The 17,413-nt window shown below is 48.1% G+C and overlaps 1 protein-coding gene across 2 annotated transcripts in view; it reads right to left on the bottom strand.

Moving 5' to 3' along the window:
• The window catches only part of RFTN1 (raftlin, lipid raft linker 1), a 273,063-nt gene that overhangs the window by 70,745 nt on the left and 184,905 nt on the right, over positions 1–17,413 (bottom strand). For both annotated transcript variants that reach the window (XM_016191112.2, XM_060180858.1), the window contains exon 5: positions 6,818–7,151. In XM_016191112.2, the coding sequence (XP_016046598.1) occupies positions 6,818–7,151 (334 nt within the window). The remainder of the gene's footprint in view (positions 1–6,817; positions 7,152–17,413) is intronic.

Raw genomic sequence — 17,413 nt, forward strand, 5'->3', positions numbered from 1 at the left:
AGCAGAGAAGCAGGTTTGCGGGTGTCTCTCTGTCTCTCCCTCTCTATCTTCCCCTCCTCTCTCAACTTCTCCCTGACCTATCAGAAAAAAAAAAAGATGGCCATAATGGATTTGTAGTGCAGGAACCAAGCTCCAAAATAACCCTGGAGGCAAAAAATAAAATAAAATAAAATAAAATAAAAAGAAAATGGGGAAGGGAAGAGATAAAAGCCAAAGAAGGGTACAGTAACCTGCAGAGGTCTAACTGGTGACTGTGGCTCAGTCCCACTGGGAGCAGGAAGGCACTGGAGATCACACCTCAGGTTGACCTGCCCAGGCCCAGGAAAATGGGGGTATTATTTGCAGGGATCCAAGGCCATTCCTGAAACTGCAGTTCTCTGGGTCCTCTGGTCTGCAGACATGCTCCATTCCAAAGAATGAGGCTAAAATCAGGTTTCAGCCTTGCAGGCAGAGGCAAAGAGAACTATCCTGAGGTAGGTGAGACCAGCAACAGGCACGGTCACCGAGACTCAAGCAGGAATGCAAACAAAATAAAAACGATGACAGATCACCCCGAAGAATTTACGGCTTATGAGGGAAGAGGTCCTGGGTTCAAGTCCTGGTACTGCACAGTAGCATGAGGGGTAGTATGGGCAGGAAATAGAAGGGCTGGAGCTTTACAGATGACACAGCAGTGCTACAGGGTCTCCCCAAGTATCTATCTCGGCTTCCCCAACCTATCTCTTTTATTTACTTATTTATTATTGGATAGAGACAGAGAGAAATTGAGAGGGGGGAGACAGAGAAGGAAAGAGACAGAAAGAGAAAGACACCTACAGCCCTGCTTCACCACTCATGAAGTTTTCTCCCTGCAGGTGGGGATCAGGGGCTTGAACCTCTGTAATGTGTGTGTTTAACCAGGTGTGCCACTGCCAGGCCCCTCCCCAAACTATCTTTTTAAAAAAGGAGAAGAGAGGGCCAGGAGGCAACTCCAGGGTAAGAGGTCTTTGAGTTCACTCCCTAGTACTGGGGGGGGGGGGGGAGAATCTCATCTTCTGGGTAAAGTGAGTGAGAAATTTGGAAGAGGCCAAAAGTAGATGACATCACTTCATCTCACAGACTGAATCCCCAGTCACAGGACCAGACAAAAACCACAGCTTTACCCAGAACATCACGAGACAGAGAAAGGAGAAGCAGGACAGTGGGGTGGAGTCTCGACAAAGGAGGGACAGCCTCACAACACCCCCAGCTCTCTCGTTTGGTACTTCCCCAGGGTGGAGGAGCAAAGCCAGGGCCAGAAATTTAAAAAAAAAAAAAAAAGATTCAGGAAGGAAATGCCATTGGAATCCAGAGCCTCCAAAGTATCAGCAATAATGAAATATGGGGAGAAAGCTGGTTTGGGATGGGCCAGACTCCGCTGTCTCACAGTCCTCTCTCTACTCACATGGAAAGCAGCCAAGAGTAACTGTCCCCCCAAGGGGCCCCGTGATGGTTTCATAGTCTGATCCTCACACACAAGGCCTCCCGTGAGCAGGCACCAAGGACCCCAAGACAGCCTGTGCTTGTTTAAATTTTCTCAGCTGCACCGTGACTCTGCTGTGACCCTGGAGGGAAGGTTTTCTCAGACATGGTGATGAAGGAGATTCAACCAGGCAGGACAACGCCACACTCCCAGGACATCTGGGAGCATATGCACCAACAGCTCAGACCTCTTTCTGCCAGGAAAGTACACCCCGGTGAAGGTGCTAGAAAAAACAAACTGAGGGGAAAAAAGCAAACAAAGCCAAACTGAGGACGAAGAAGGAAGGTCAGGAGACTGAAAGAAAGCCATTTGTTGCAATCCTTTTTCAGAGTAAGCATCATTCCTCCTCTCTCTTCTAAAGGGGAGGGGTCTGGACTTTCTATAAACCGCTTCTTTGAGCCACTCTCTGTTTTTTCTCAACTATCTTGTCATTGGACACGACTCAAGATGACGTCACAAAATCTGGGGGCCAGGCAGTGGCATTTGCAGTAAAGCACACTTGTCAAAACACCTGAGAACATAGGTTCAAGTCCCCGGTCCCCAAGTAGGTGGGGATGCTTCACAGGAAGTGAAGCGGCACTGCAGGTGTCTCTCTTGATCTCTCCTTATCTCCCCTTTATCTCTGTCTCCATTCAATAAATAACACACACACATATTTAAAAGGGACTTAAATCTTCAATAAGAAATCCACGGAACTGTGCGGCAGGGCAGGAGACACAGCACTGGACTCCCCAGCAGGTGGTGTCGAGTCCGAGCCCCGGCATCCTTCCTCACGTGCGCCAACAGGAAGCTCTCGATTTCTTTCTCACTGATAAATACATTTCCTTTAAAAAAAGGTTGCCTAGTATGAACTCTCACAAACATTCTATTATTTCCTTTCAAACTCCCTCCCTGACTTCCAATAAGACTGGAGTTTCAGGGATTGTAACAGGCTCTACTTTTGGGGAGGCGCCCACCCCCCAAAAAATTAAGAAACCCTTCCTCTTTGAAAAGCCACTTCACTGTTAATTTTGCTTTTCTGCTCTTCAAGCTTTACATTCCGTTTCGGTAAGGATCGGACAGAAAGTCACAGAGGCGAGGAGGCATCATTTCTGAGGAGGTTCTGAGAGGGACGGAAGAACTGGTCTACCTGAGAAATCACTGCACAGGAAGCAGGAGCCAATGGCCATGGGTGGGGGTTCAGGAGCTGTTTGCTAAGGACCTGAGTGAAAGGCCAGAAAGATGGTGGCAGGTGGTGGCCGTGGGAGGGGTAGAGCTGCAGGGCAGAAGCATTCTGGGGGCACTGGGGGTGGGCGTGGGGGTGGGGAAGAGACTGACCCAGCCAGGGAAGCGGGGTAGAAAAGCCAGACCCCGGAGGGCCCTTCCTCTCCCGCCCTCCAGGAGCTGGGTGCCAAGAAGGCCTTCAGCCTTCAATTCCTTTCATTCAGAAGCACCACCCAAACCCCTGGCTGGATTTCTGGCTAGTGCTTCTAAGCACGTTCAGTGAGGGGGGCTCTGGGCAGGAAGGGCAGCACTTGGAGCACTTTCTGTTATTTTCCTGGTGACAAGGGCAACAATATAAATTTGCATGAACCTGTCTGGCCTCCTTGTTTCTCCAACAGAGCTGTAGGAACAGGGATGCAGAGGGAAGGAAGGAGCAGATGGGAGTGTCAGGGGCCAGGAGAGAAGGGGGGCAGGGGTAGGGCGATGTCTCCCTTTACTGCAAGAAGAAAACCTGGAAATGTCCCTGGAGGGGCGACTCATGTCCCCCCAAGCATTCAGCACAAGGCAGGGACAGTCAGAAAGGACTCAGCGGAGATCAGGGCCTGTCCCTGCACCAGCTCTGGGGATCTCTTCACAGTCCCCGTGGGACATCACCCCAGTGGGGAATTCCCCGTCAAGGAAATAAAAGTCAATGGGCAAGAAAAAAAATCACATGACAAGAAGAACATCACGTGCATAGGCTGGGGGCTGGGGGGGGACAAAGGTGGTCATCAGCCCACGGGGCTGAGGAGGAGGTGACTGGCCTGCTTAAGGAAGGAGAAGCTGCCAGTAATCCCAGTCTGCAGCAAACCACCTCCACCACCCCACCACCACTTTCTACTGGCTCCCCCAGGTCTCCTAGAAAGGAAATAAATTAAAGGAGGAGAAGGAGGGGGGACGGGGAGACTCCCGCTGGATTCTTTTTAATTGTCTTGCTGTGATTGCCAATTTAAACCCACCTGGCAGAAAGAGGAGTAAAAACACTTCACCTCCTTAGGGGGCCCCGAGAGAAAGGCAGGCTGGAGGCTGAGCAGGCAGCAGGGAGGGAGGGGGCACTGGAGGAGGGGGGAGGGGGGTAGAGAGAGAGAGAGAGAGAGGAGGGGGCATTGCTTGGGCTTTCCAGGGAATGAAAGGACAAGAAGCTGGGTCAGTTGAGAGCCAAGTCACATGGGAACTGGGTGCCTGGGCATCCGGCCCTCAGCCTATGAGCTGAACTAACCTGCAGGAGGGAGTGTGTGTGTGTGTGTGTGTGGGGGGGGGTTCCTTACCAGCACATGGGTGGAATGATAGTTTCTGCTGCCACACAGAAGGGACTGAGAAAGGGCCACTCAGAAGAAGACCTCCTCTACTATGGCGTCTGGCTGCCCCAACTCTCCCACCCCATGAAGCCCCCAAGTGCGTTGGCAACTCCTGTGTGTGCACTGACTGATGGAACACGCCCAGAGGCTCTTGCGTTTCCTAAGAAAAGTTACAGAGGTTAGAGAGCAGTGAGCTGCTGAGACTGCCGGAGCCCTGAGGCCTGCCGAGCACACAGTCAGGCTCAGCCGTCCTCCTTGGGCCACGGACAGGTGCCCACCTAGTGCGATGAGGTGGGGGGGTGGTTAGCGCCTACTCCACAGATGAAACTCCCATCTGCCCTGGGCTTGGCCACCTCTGGAAATACAGTGTTCCCAGGAACTGTGTTTTTCTAGCAGACAGCAGGCACCGAGTGACTGGGAGGCAGACTGAGGCAGCTGGGTGTGGAGGGGACTCCCCGTGCTGAGTGGGGAGGAGGAGGAGGAGGGGGAGGAGGAGGGGAAGTAGGGGGAGGAGGGGGGTGGGGGAGGAGGGGGAGGAGGAGGGGGAGGACGGGGAGGAGGGGGGGAAGAGGGGGAGGAGGGGGAGGAGGGGGAGGAGGGGGGAAGGAGGGGGAGGAGGGGGAGGAGGGGGGAAGGAGGGGGAGGAGGGGGGAAGGAGGGGGAGGAGGGGGAAGGGGAGGAGATGGACAGGCACAAGGTGGCGGGGGTCTGAGAATAAGTTTTTCCAGTTAGTTTCCCCCATGGGGTCATTAAAGGCAGAAAAGTTTGGAAACAGTCTTGGGGAAAGGTGGATCATGGGATACCACTGAGAGTACATGAAGATTTTCAAGGCGACCCTCAGTATTCCCTGCTGCCTTTCTTAAATTTTTTTTTTAATTATCTTTATTTACTGGATAGAGACAGCCAGAAATCGAGAGGGAAGGGGTGTATACAGAGGGAGACACTTGCAGCAGTGCTTCACCACTTGCAAAGCATTTCCCCTACAAGTGGGGACCAGGTGCTTGAACCCAGGTCCTTGTGTGTCGTCACATGTGCACTCAACTAGGTGCACCGCCACCTTTCCTGTTCCCTTTCTCAAAGCCAGGCTTCCTGTCCTGGCTGTCTGTCATGGGGTCCATACCCAAGTAGCGACAGTTCCCATTTAGGTGTCCAGGGTAATGAGTATTTTAAATATTCATCTCATGTAATATTTGAACCAGAAGCTATTGCTCTGTCTCTACTTCACAGGGTAAAAAACAAGAGGCACTAAAGTGTTACCCAGGGCTGTCAAGCCAGGTGGTGACAGGCTAGGATATAAACTGAGTTTGGCTTTTTGAACACTCTGCCACCCGCCTCCGCAAGACTCCTGATCCATTCTCCTAGGGGCCCCTGTTCACCCCACCCAAACTCACCCTCCCACAGCTCTGGATTATAGAGAAGGGCCCCTAGGGAGCTAGCTTGCTTCTTAAGAGTCAGAGAACACACATGTACACCAGCAGCAATGGGAGGACAGAAGTTCCTAGAATAACACTCAATAGGATGCCCACACAGAGTCTAAATGAAGTCTGAGCTACTCCAGAGAGAGCAGGTGTCTACCTCGAACAGCATGGAGAAGGACAGAAAAAAAAAAAAAGTCAAGATCTCTGCTTCAGTCTATATTTCCAAAGGATCAGGTTTTGCTTAACCAAGAATCCCAACATAGTTCAGCTCCAATCTCTCCTTCCAAGTCAACTTTGCAAATAAGCCCCTAGAATGCACCATCTCGGCATTTTCTTTTCAACAAGTACAGATCTAACAAAAGGAACAATTGTATCTTCTCTCCACTCTCAAAGCCTCATCTGTTCCTCATCGCTTACCAGGGGCTAATTTTCACAACTAGTAAACAAGTGGCAGAAACCAGGGAGATGATCCACTGAGGCCTCTGAAGGTCTAGGGCTCTCTGCCTATTAGTCCTGCTGGTTCTTCCCCTCCAAGGGTAGCTCATCCCGGTGCCTGGTGTCCAGGAAAGAGCCAGAGCCGGAGCTCCTGGAGAAAGGTGAGGGCAGGTCACTTCGCAGAGGTGAAGAGTAACTCCACTGGCAGAAACCACAGGGAGTCACATACCGGGAAGAGTAAGCACAAAATCGAGTGGGACGGTGGTTAAACCCACCCAGGTTCACATGCCAGACCTGCTCATTCCAAGCCTTGGCAACAGACAGGCTTCTCCAGATGTCAGTCTATTCCGCTACAGAAATGGGCAACAGCAGCAGAGCTCACCCATGCCCCAGCTAGAGGGAGAACAAAGGATCAGCCACACAAAATGCTCCTCCAACAGGGCCTGGTACGGAGGAAGCAGCCACACAGGCGGGCAAGTCCTACTGCTGCTGAACCCTGGTCCTCAACTCCTTTCCTAATTTCTCTCTTTAAGCAGATAATCAAACTAAGGGACCAAAAGTGGAGTGTGTGTTCTGCCGTGGTGCCCGGCACTTCAGCTTCTGGTGTGCGAGCAGGAATAATTCAGGGGCAGTGCCAGCATGCAGGAGAGGAAATGGCTGCCGCCTTCTAGAATCCACTCAAGTGTGGCAGCTTGGGAGCAACTGCGAGGCAGCCCTGTGCGGTCTGTTCCCTCAGAAGCCTTGACCGCAGTGAGCAAACAGTCAGGAGGCCCAGCACAGGGCCTGCTAGAGCTTCTGGGGTCTGAGGGACCGCTTGTTGTCTCTACCAGTCCAGCTCTGGCTGTTTCCTGAAACGACTGCAGGACAAGGAGGGGTGCAGGTGGGAAAGCCGTTAGCCTCTCCTCACAGACTGACAGACTTACTTCCTGAGACAGGCTCCTCCAGCCCTTCTGATGGGTCTCCGTCTCCTGCATCCAGAGGCTTGTTCACTCCACACTGTGAATCATCTGTCTCATCACCCTGGCCCGGGGGCAGGTGGGGCTGCTGGGTGCTGGATGACTCCCCTCTGGAGTTCCTGTCTGGTTCTGGGTTTCCATCCGCCCCTGCTGAACTCTCATGTCTGCCCGGGTCGGTTCTCTGGTCTCTGGCAGCCTGGGTGCTGTTGGGAGCAGGAGCAGAGTGGCGGCTCTTCCCAGGGCAGTGGTGCTGTGGTATGACACCAACGAACTTTAGGCCCTGACTCGCAGCCTCCTGGACCTGTGAGGCAAACACAATGAAGGGAGCTGAGTAAACAGAATGTTCCAGCAAAGGTGGTGTGTGTGTGCACACACACGTGCACACCCAACATGAGAGTATGATGTCTCAAGAGTGTCCTTTTCCTTCCAAACATGACGTCCATCACACTGGCAAAGTGTCCATGTCCTCTCAGGCAGTAGCCTAGCTGGGGACTTGCTTAAAAAACACACACAAACATTTAATTTACTGATTTTGAATAAAGACAGAGAGAAATTGAGAGGGAAGGGGGAGATAAAGAGGAAGAGACAAAAACACTTGCAGTTCTGCTCTGCCACTTGTGAAACTCCTCCTGCCCCTATAGTTGGGGACTGTAGGCTTGACCCTGGGTCCTTGAACATTATAATAGGTGCTGTCTAACTAGCATGCCCCTGACCAGGCCCTGGGGTTTGCTTTTCTTAAATGTAGCCCCATGGAATGAACTCAGGCCTCTGACATGCATATGACTGCTGAGTGGCCTCCCTGGCCCAATTTTTCACTTTTTTTTTTTTTGAGAGAGTGAGTCAGATGCAGAAAGAAAGAAGAAATGTCACAGCACTGCTTCACCATCCATGGAGCTCCCAGTGGTACTGCCCGTGGTGATTCCATGTGGTTGGGACCCAGATGAACCCAGGGCCTTATGTCCAGCAAGGTATGTACTCTACCATGTGAGCTATCTCCTGGCCTTAGAAACTTTGTGTGTGTGTGTGTGTGTGTGTGTGTGTGTGAAAAATAAAGCTGTTTGCCTATAAGGACTAGTGTCGCTTCTCTGAACAGCTGCATTAGTCATAATTTATTATTATTATTATTATTATTACTATCTTCAAAGGTCTGGGATAAGGTTTGAGAAAAATGAACTAGAACAAAGAGAGTTTGAAAGAGGAAGTTCATTTTGGTAAGGGTTTATTCTTTCACTGCTTTTTTTTTTTTCCTGATGAATCGCTTACTTCCTGCCCACCAGGCTACCACATAACAGAGCCTGTCTATATAGCCATATAGCAATGACCAGATGACATTTTATAACCCCGAAGAGCTTCCTCTTTTAAACAATTGTTCTGGCAGAGAGAAGTAGAGGTGGGGAAAGTCAGAGATACAGAAGCGGATGTGTGCAGTCCCCATAGAAGGGGAAATCCTGGGAGAGTCCAGCCTCTGGGGAAGGAGACCCAGCGAATGCTCCTGACTGGGGCAGGCTGTGCTGGGCCCACACCCCCCAGGTGACAGGTACCTTCCTTCTCACTTCCTGAGCCACAGGATGGGAGGTGAGGGGCAGCTACAGGGAGCTCTGTGGCACTTGGACTCTCCCCTCCCTAAAAACACCCCCAAGACCAATGAACTCAGTGACAGTCATGAGCAGAGGAAGAACAGAAAGTAAGTCTTAATGAAATTAAGCAAGCAGCGGTCCAAACCAGAAGGTGGACTTAGGGGACTTCCTAGGTGAGGGTGTACAAGTCACTTTAGAAGTAAATCAGAAGAGGTGTGGGCAGTGGTGAATCTGGTTGAGGGCACATAAAACCACAAGAAGGACCCAGGTTCAAAACCCCAGTCCTTGCCTATAGAGGGGGAGGCTTCGTGAGCTGTGAACCAGGGTTGCAGGCATCTTTCTTGTTCTCTCTTTTCTGTCTCCCTCTCCCTTCTCAATTTGTTTCTGTTGTCTCTTATATAGAGGGGGGGGGAGAGGGAGAGAGAGGAAGGGAGGGAGGGAGAGAGAGAGAAAGAGAGGGAGAGGGACGGGGAAGAAAAGAGAAAATGTCCGACAGGAGCAGTGGCCTTCTCATGTAGGTACCTAAGCTCCAGCGATAATCATGGCGGCAATGAAGAAAAGAAAAGAAAAGAAAAGAAAAGAAAAGAAAAGAAAAGAAAAGAAAGAGGAGAGAGGACAGGAGAGAAGGAAAGAAAGAAAGGAAGGAAGGAAGGAAAGAAGGAAGGGGAAGAAATCCGGAAGTGGAGAACTCAGAGTTGCCCAAGTCTTCGTCACCAATGCACAATGGAGTGACAACCTCAGACTATCCCCAAGACTCCGCAGCGATCACCAGCTGTCGCTTGGGAATTAGTGAGAGAGACCAGCAAGCTGCTCTCTAAGGGAGAAGAAGCAGCCTTGGCAGCCCTCCCTGGGCAAGGCGTCCTGATTTAAGCAGATCATTTCCGTTCACCACTGCACCTACTAGAACATGGCCCAGAGTGGCTGCGAATGGACCAGCCATGTCTCCACGAAGCCTCGTCCGGAATAGCCCCCACCAGGACAACAGGAGCAATGAGCATCTACTTCACACCTCTGACGTGGCAGGCCTACTGTGTGCCTGGCAGTGCTCTAGGCACTTTACAGGCACTGTTTTGTTTATTTCCGTCAGTGACCCTGCAGGATGCCATTAATCCACTCCAGATGAGGACACGGAGACCCAAGAGGCCTTTCAAATCATAAAACAAGTGGTGAGTAGCTAGGGCTTGCTGGGCCAAGGCCCAGGTTCCTTCTCTTAACCACGAGATCAAGTGGATCCAGCTGAAGGCACCAAGTGCTTACTTCTTCCTGGACTTGTGTATGTCCACACACATGCCCGGGGTTGCCAAGGGCACACATGCCAACTTACTCTTCAAAGGTTTCAAAAAATTGAGAAGTTTGTTTTTCTACCCTTCAAATTTACTTTCACTTCTTAATCTATGATATTCTCCTGCTTTTTAAAGTGATTCTGGAGACTCTCTAGAAGAAGACACAAGTAACAAAAGTATTTCTAAAGGGAGGGTGTTGGCTGGGAGATAACTCAGCCAGTAGAGCAGACAGTTGGCCATGTACAAGGACCTGGTTTAAGCGCCTGGTGCCACACGGGAGAATTCTACATGGTATTTCATGACACAGTGGTGTGTTGCTTCTGCTTCCCTCTATTTTGTGTGCCTATCTCTCCCTTTCTCTTTCCCTTTTTGTCTCTATATGGCATTTAAAAAGAAAATAGTCTGTTTAGAGATGCAGGCACCAACCCCCAACACACATACACACACACACTCTCTCTCTCTCTCTCTCCCTTTCCCTCTCTGCTGGAAATAATAAATTCAGTACAGTAGCAAGATAAAAAAAAATCAATACACAAATTTGTGGTATTTATGCATACAAATGAGGAAATGGAGGAAGGGAAAATAAAAAAAACTCAATGCCATTTATAATCAAACCCAAAAAGAGAAGAAACACTTTGGGGCGAATCTCACTGAGGAGATGAGAAGTGATGGACGACTTTTACAAGGAAAACTACAGGACACTGCTAAAAGAAACAGAGAATGACACATAGAAATGGAAGAACATCCCTTGTGCCCAGCCTTATTTGACTTTTGAATGTTACCCATGTTCTCAACAAACCAAACCCAGAGTGTGCAGCTGGGGAGACGTCTCAGGAGTAGAACACAGACTTGGCATGTGTGAGGGTCCCAGGTTCCACCTCTGGCATCACACTTGCCAGCTCTCTCATGCAAGTAAAATAATTTTTTAATAGTTATTTATTTACTTATTCCCTTTTTTTGTTGCCTTTTTTGTTGTAGTTATTATTGTTGTTGTTATTGATGTCATCATTGTTGAATAGGACACAGAGAAATAGAGAGAGGAGGAAAAGACAGAGAGAGGGAGAGAAAGACAGACACCTGCAGACCTGCTTCACCACTTGTGAAGGAATTGCCCTGTAGATGGGGAGCCGGGGGCTCAAACAGGGATCTTTATGCCATTCCTTATGCTTCGCACCACCTGTGCTTAACCCGCTGCACTACCGCCCGACTCCCCAGTTAAAATCATTTTTTAAGAAAACTTAAACTATACTTCTATGACATTTGAGAATGTAGTGATTTCTTTATTTTATTTTATTTTATTTTTTGTCTCCATGGTTATCACTGGGGCTCGGTGCTTGTGCTAGAATCCACTGCTTCTGGAGGTCATTTTTCATCATCATCATTATTATTATCATTATTATTATTATATAGGACAGACAGGAATTGAAAGGGGTAGGGGAGGTAGAGAGGGAGAGAGAGACACCTGCAGACAGGAAGGACAACTGGCTGTCTCCCTCCTGACTGCAGACTTCCGTTTCAGCTTGTGCGCTTCCTGACACCCCGGTCTGGCTCTCACGCAAATAAAGTGAGAGTCTGAGCCTCCCGTCTGCAGTGGCCCTGGAGGGACAGGTGTGCACACAGCACAGACTAACTCCAGCCTCTGCTATACTGTCTCCCTACAGGCGAGCCAGCAATGACCTCTGAAGTACCTTAAAAAATGGGTCTCAGGCAGACTGGACAAGTCTCAGGAGGCTACAAGTGGACCTGCCCTATGACCCTGAATTCCTCTCCTGGGGATATATCCTAAGGCACCAAACACACCCATCCAAAAAGATTTGTGTACCTGTGTACACATATGTTCTTAGCAGCAAAATTTGTAATAATAGCCAAGACCTGGAAGCAGCCCAGGTGTCCAACAACAGATGAGTGGCTGAACAAGTTGTGGTCTATATACACAATGGAATACTACTCAGCTATTAAAAATGGCAATTTCACCTTCTTTACCTCATCTTGGATGGAGCTTGAGGGAATCATGGTAAGTGAGATAAGCCAGAAAGAGAAGAATGAATCTGGGATGATCCTACTCATAGCCAGAAGTTGAAAAGAACAGAAGGGAAAACATGAAGCAGAACTTGGACTGAAATTGGTGTATTGCACCAAAGTAAAAGACTCTGGGGTGGGGTGGGGGTGGAGGGCTCAGGTCCTGGAACATGATGGCAGAGGAGGACCTAGTGGGGGGTGAACTGTTATGTGGAAAAGTGATAAATGTTGCACATGTACAAATTACTGTACTTTCCTGTGAACTGTAGATCATTAATCCCTCCAGTAAAGAAAAACATACTAATTATTTTGAAAAAAAATTTTAAACTGAGTCTCAGGCCATACTTAGGTTTGAGCCCCGACTCCCCACTTGCAGGAGGGACACTTCACAAGAAGTGAAGCAGGTTTGCAGGTGTGCATCTTTCTCTCTTCCCTATATTCCCCTTTAGTCTGAACTTACCTCTGTCCTAGCAAATAAAACTGAGGGGAGGGGAGGCGGGGAAAGGGAGAAGGAGAGGGGGAAAAAACTAGCTGCCGGAAGTGATGAATTTGTTGTACCAGAACCAAGTCCCAGAGATAACTCTGGTGGCAATACAAAGGGGGGTGTCTTCATTAAGGGCTTAGCCAATCTCAATTTAAGCCAATCTCAACGTAAGCCGTGTGGTTTGAAAGAGGAAAAGGAGTCCTAGCTGGGCCACTCATAGGACTAGGGGATAGAAGTGCGCTATGTAAGCTTCCTGGCTCTCAGTTTCTCACCTGTGAGAGGAGGAGATAGTGTATCACTTTGTAGTTTCCACAGAGTGTGCAGAAGGCAGGCGTACACACAGAGGCATTCTCCTTCCTGGCTATCATTCAGGAACCCCCCCTTTACTGGGCTTAAAGATTTATGAACTATAGCCACAGGTTCTTTGGAATATAACTAAAATATGCCTACTAGCTATCTACAAAATGGAGGACTCCTCAACTCTTCATCTGCACTATTCCAGCCTTTAGGTCCATGATTGGTCAACAATTTGTTTGGCTTTGTATGTTAACTCTCTTTTCAGCCACCAGGTTCCAGATGCTAGCATGATGCTCACCAGACTTCCCTGGACAGATAGCCCCACCAATGTGTCCTGGAGCTCTGTTTCCCCAGATCCCTGCCCCACTAGGGAAAGAGAGAGGCAGGCTGGGAGTATGGATCAACCTGTCAACACCCATGTTCAGCGGGGAAGCAATTACAGAAGCCAGACCTCCCACCTTCTGCATCCCACAAGGACCCTGGGTCCATACTCCCAGAGGGATAGAGAATGGGAAAGCTCTCAGGGGAGGGGACGGGATACAGAGCTCTGATGGTGGGATTTGTGTGGAGTTGTACCCCTCTTATCCTATGGTTTTGTCAATGTTTCCTTTTTATAAATAAATTTTTTAAAAAGGATTTATGGCTCTGTGAAGACTGATAAAAGCCCTTCAAAGCAGGAGGCAAGACCTTTGAAAACAGAGGAATATCCCAGTCCTTCACTGGGACTTAAGTCTCAGAGAGGTTTTGACACGGATCAGATGTACACCCTTCTCCTGCAACAAACCCAGCACCCTACCCCTGTGCCTACCTGCCCTGCAGATGTTCCTCTAAGCTAGGGATTCTCACTGAGCAGTCCCATAGCAGCAGTGTCCAAGTCAGCTGGGTACATGTAAGAATGCACATTCTCAGGGCCCTCTGCATCAGACACTATGGGGCTTGGACCTAGAGACTTATATTTTTGTTTTCCAATTCTTTTTTAATTGCCTTTGTTTAGTTATTTGATAGAGACAGCCAGAAATTGAGGAGGGGTGATATATATATATATATATATATATATATATATATATATATATAGAGAGAGAGAGAGAGAGAGAGAGGGAGAGAGAGACAGAGAGAAAGAGAGAGAGGGAGGGAGAGAGCGATGAGAGAGAGAAACACATCTCCAACACTGCTTCACCACTTGCAAAGCTTTCCCCCTGTAGGTGCGGACCAGGGGCTTGAACCTGGGTCCTTGCACATTGTGACATGCGCTCAACCAGGTGCGCCACCACCTGGCCCCAAGACTTGTGTTTTAGTAAATGTTCCAGGTGGTCTGGGGATGGACCACTGTTCTAGATTACACATTTCATGAAAGCAGGGTTGCTGTGCATTGCTGTGTCCCAAACACAGATCAGATGAACAATGAGTATCTGTTGAATGAATGAATGAATGAATGAATGAGTGAATGAATGAATGAATGCATTAAGCAGAGTGAATACACATGTCTCCTCTTCTGGAATGACTTTTGTGAGGGTAGGATTAGAGAGTGACTAACTTTTCAGGTCCTGAACCCAGCACACACATATTAGATCCCTGTGCTGGCCCAGACCAACACTACACTTGAGTCCACCTCTTGTGAAGATCCAGCCAGTGATGGTAAAATAGGCTTTAAAACTCATTATGACAACACAGCCCAATATGGTTAATGAGTGTTTGGTAAGCAAGTCAAAATGCTAAACTTTATAAACAGAATTCTGACAACTCAACAATGTTTTATTGTCAATTCTTTAAAATTTGTCTAGTGAATATACTTTATACATATACTTTTACTTCTGAAGACAGTATTCTCAAAATTCCTCATAGTATTAAGTGTAGTAAGTGAAATAAATCGAGAAATGAAATGAGAGTAATGAAAGAGTTTTTCTTTTCCTCCATGGAGAAGAGGCCCAGGATAAGATCCCTCACTGCAGTTCAGAGCTGTAAGCAGGGAAGTAGTGCCGCATGGTAAGAAGAGGCGGGAACGTGGCAGAACTGGAGTGAGTGTATGTCACCATAAACAGAAAATCCGTTTTCCCCTCCAAAAATACTGTGACAGTTAAAACCTACTTGGGAACCAGATCTGCAGGAGACTTTGAAGGATGAATATGAGCTCACCGCGTAGGTGAGAGGAAAGGAGAAGAGCAATACAAGAGAAGGAAGATATGTCATGGACAAAATTTTGATGGCGCTAAAAATAATCTAGAACGGGTCGGGTGGTGGCGTACCTGGTTGAGCGCACATGTTACAGTGCACAAGGACCCAGGTTCCAGCCCCCAGTCCCCACCTACAGGGGGAAAGCTTTGCAAGTGGTGAAGCAGTGCTGCAGGTGTCTTTCTGTCTCTCCCTCTCTATCACCTCATTCCCTCTCGATTTCTGGTTGTCCCTATCCAGTAAATAAAATAAAGATAATAAAAAAATAATAATCTAGAACATGGACCTATGACCCCAGGGGAATCTGGGAATGAGACTGGAACTCAACCAGTAGGCCAGCAAGTCTCCAACATTCCCCTCAAATTTCCAAGAGCAGAGAGTTAGGGCCTGAGGGCAAAGCACAAGGCCTCTTTGAATGTTCATTTCTTATCTTAAACCAGCGAAAAAGCGAAAAAGCAAAAGCGTGTGTCCTATACCACAGTGCTACATGGTATCAACTTTTTAAAAAAGGAGGAGCCAAAATTAAATGCCCCTCATCGCACCCCAGATCTTCCTGAGAAATTCATGTCTTGGGAGTATGAATTATCTCTGTGCATAAATCTTTGAAGTTCTGTTTATTTCCTTTGGGTAGATTACTGGAAGGGGAATTAAAGGGTCAAAGGATATTAACTTTTCAAAGGCCTGGTACAGGCTGCCAAATTGTTTACCAGAAAGGGTGAGTGGTTCTTTTGAACCAGAAGTGCATTTAGATTTTAGAAAAAAAAAAATCAATATTTGGCTAGGTCCTAGGGGGCTGCACACTTGTGGTTTCTAGCTTCTATTTTTTCGTATAATGTCTTTGACTATTTTTGTCAAGCTGAATCCTGTTTCTCCTTCACTCATGCATTCTTTCTTCCACTAATAACCTCCACTAAGTGACTCTCATGTACGTAACAAAGGTGGGTACCTGAAGGCCTGAATCAGGCTTGACCCTTGGACCATCAGCTCTCCTCTTTCTGTTCTCTGCATCAACCTCCTCCTTCTATCCACATGGGTCCAGTTAGTGGTCATATGAGAACCATTCTCCAATTCTGACTCCCCAGCCCTGACTTTCTTTTCTTTTTCTTTTTTTTAAATATTTTATTTATTTATTTTCCTTTTTTTTTTTTTTAGTTGCCCTTGTTGTTTTTATCATTGTTGTGGTTATTATTATTGTTGTTATTGATGTTGTTGTTGGATAGGACAGAGAGAAATGGAGAGAGGAGGAAAAGACAGAGAGGGGGAGAGAAAGACAGATACCTGCAGACCTGCTTCACCGCCTGTGAAGCGACTCCCCTGCAGGTGGGGAGCCAGGGGCTCAAACCTGGATCCTTACGCCGGTCCTCGAGTTTCACACCATGTGCACTTAACCCGCTGCGCTACAGCCCAACTCCCCAACCCTGACTTTCATCTGTGGTTCTGACTTACAAGACCAATGACCACAACTGAAGAATCCACCATTGACCTTGCTCCTCAGACTGGAGTTATGTTATCCGTATCAGCTTTCCCCTTGCTCTGGTCCCACGTACCTGTTCACCGCAGCCTGTCAGATCTCCCCCTCAGTGCCCCTGAAATCTAGACATCTGGTATCACTTTAGGCCTTTATCAGCAGACACCAGTTATGGAAGCCACTGTTGCTTACAACTCCCCCAAGTCTGCGTGAGCATGGAGTCAAGCCAAGATGGAAGATCAAATCTTAAACACCCAGGCCACCTTAGTTTTGGAACTCTCCACAGGCAGTCACAAAATCACTTTAACAACTACTATTACGACAAGTGCTAAAGAGTACATGCTTTTTCAACAAATAACTCTAACGTGTATTAGATACCTTATCAAAGAGGAAACTGGCCACACGACAGTCAAGTAGCAAGTACGATCTCACAGGCTACTCAAGAGCTAAGGAAGGATTCAGTTTTGCCCAAGCTCCTGTCTGCTGTCCCTCCATGTTACCACACTTCCACCCAATGCACTAACCTGGGCAAGATGCCCAGCTGGATACTAATTAACCTGGGGCAAGATGCCCAGATGGAAACTAGTTAACCTGGGGCAAGATGCCCAGCTGGAAACTAGTTGTTTTTTGTGATAGATGTGGAAAAGGTAGGGATGGGGGAGAGAGAGAGGAGGGAGGGAGAGAGGGAGAGGGTGGGAGTTGGGGAAAGAGGGAGAGAGGAAGGGAGGGAGGGAGGGAGAGGGAGAGAGAGACCACAGTACCAAGTTTCCTGCAATGCAGTGGGGGCCAAGCTTGAACCTGGATCACCCACATGGCAAAGCATCACACTATCAAAGAGAACTATTCTGCTGGCACGCTAGTTGAAATTGATATATACTCTCTCCCTTCCTTCTTGCTTTTGCTGCACTTAAAAGCCACTCCACCACCAACAGAAGAGTAATAATTGTTGGGTTAGGCACCAAAATTCATGTAAGACCATTTTCAACTGACCCAAGTTTTATTCAATAGCTCTGTAATGACTAAGAACAAAGTTGACAGTAACTGTATTCCCCCAGTCTAACTCAGGGAATCTAAGGTACAAAAAGCCTTCAAAGACTTTTGATGTATTTCTATAAAAGATTTGCACACACTGTAAACATGATATCATCCTTGATTACATATTTAAATGGTGACTTTTTAAAATTTCTTGGAGGTGATGCTGGTTTACATGATTGTATACACAGATCATTTCAATTTCAAATTGTGTGCTGCCTTACCACACCCACC

Source organism: Erinaceus europaeus, chromosome 21, assembly GCF_950295315.1.
Source record: "Erinaceus europaeus chromosome 21, mEriEur2.1, whole genome shotgun sequence".
In the NCBI taxonomy this organism is placed as follows: Eukaryota; Metazoa; Chordata; class Mammalia; order Eulipotyphla; family Erinaceidae; genus Erinaceus; species Erinaceus europaeus.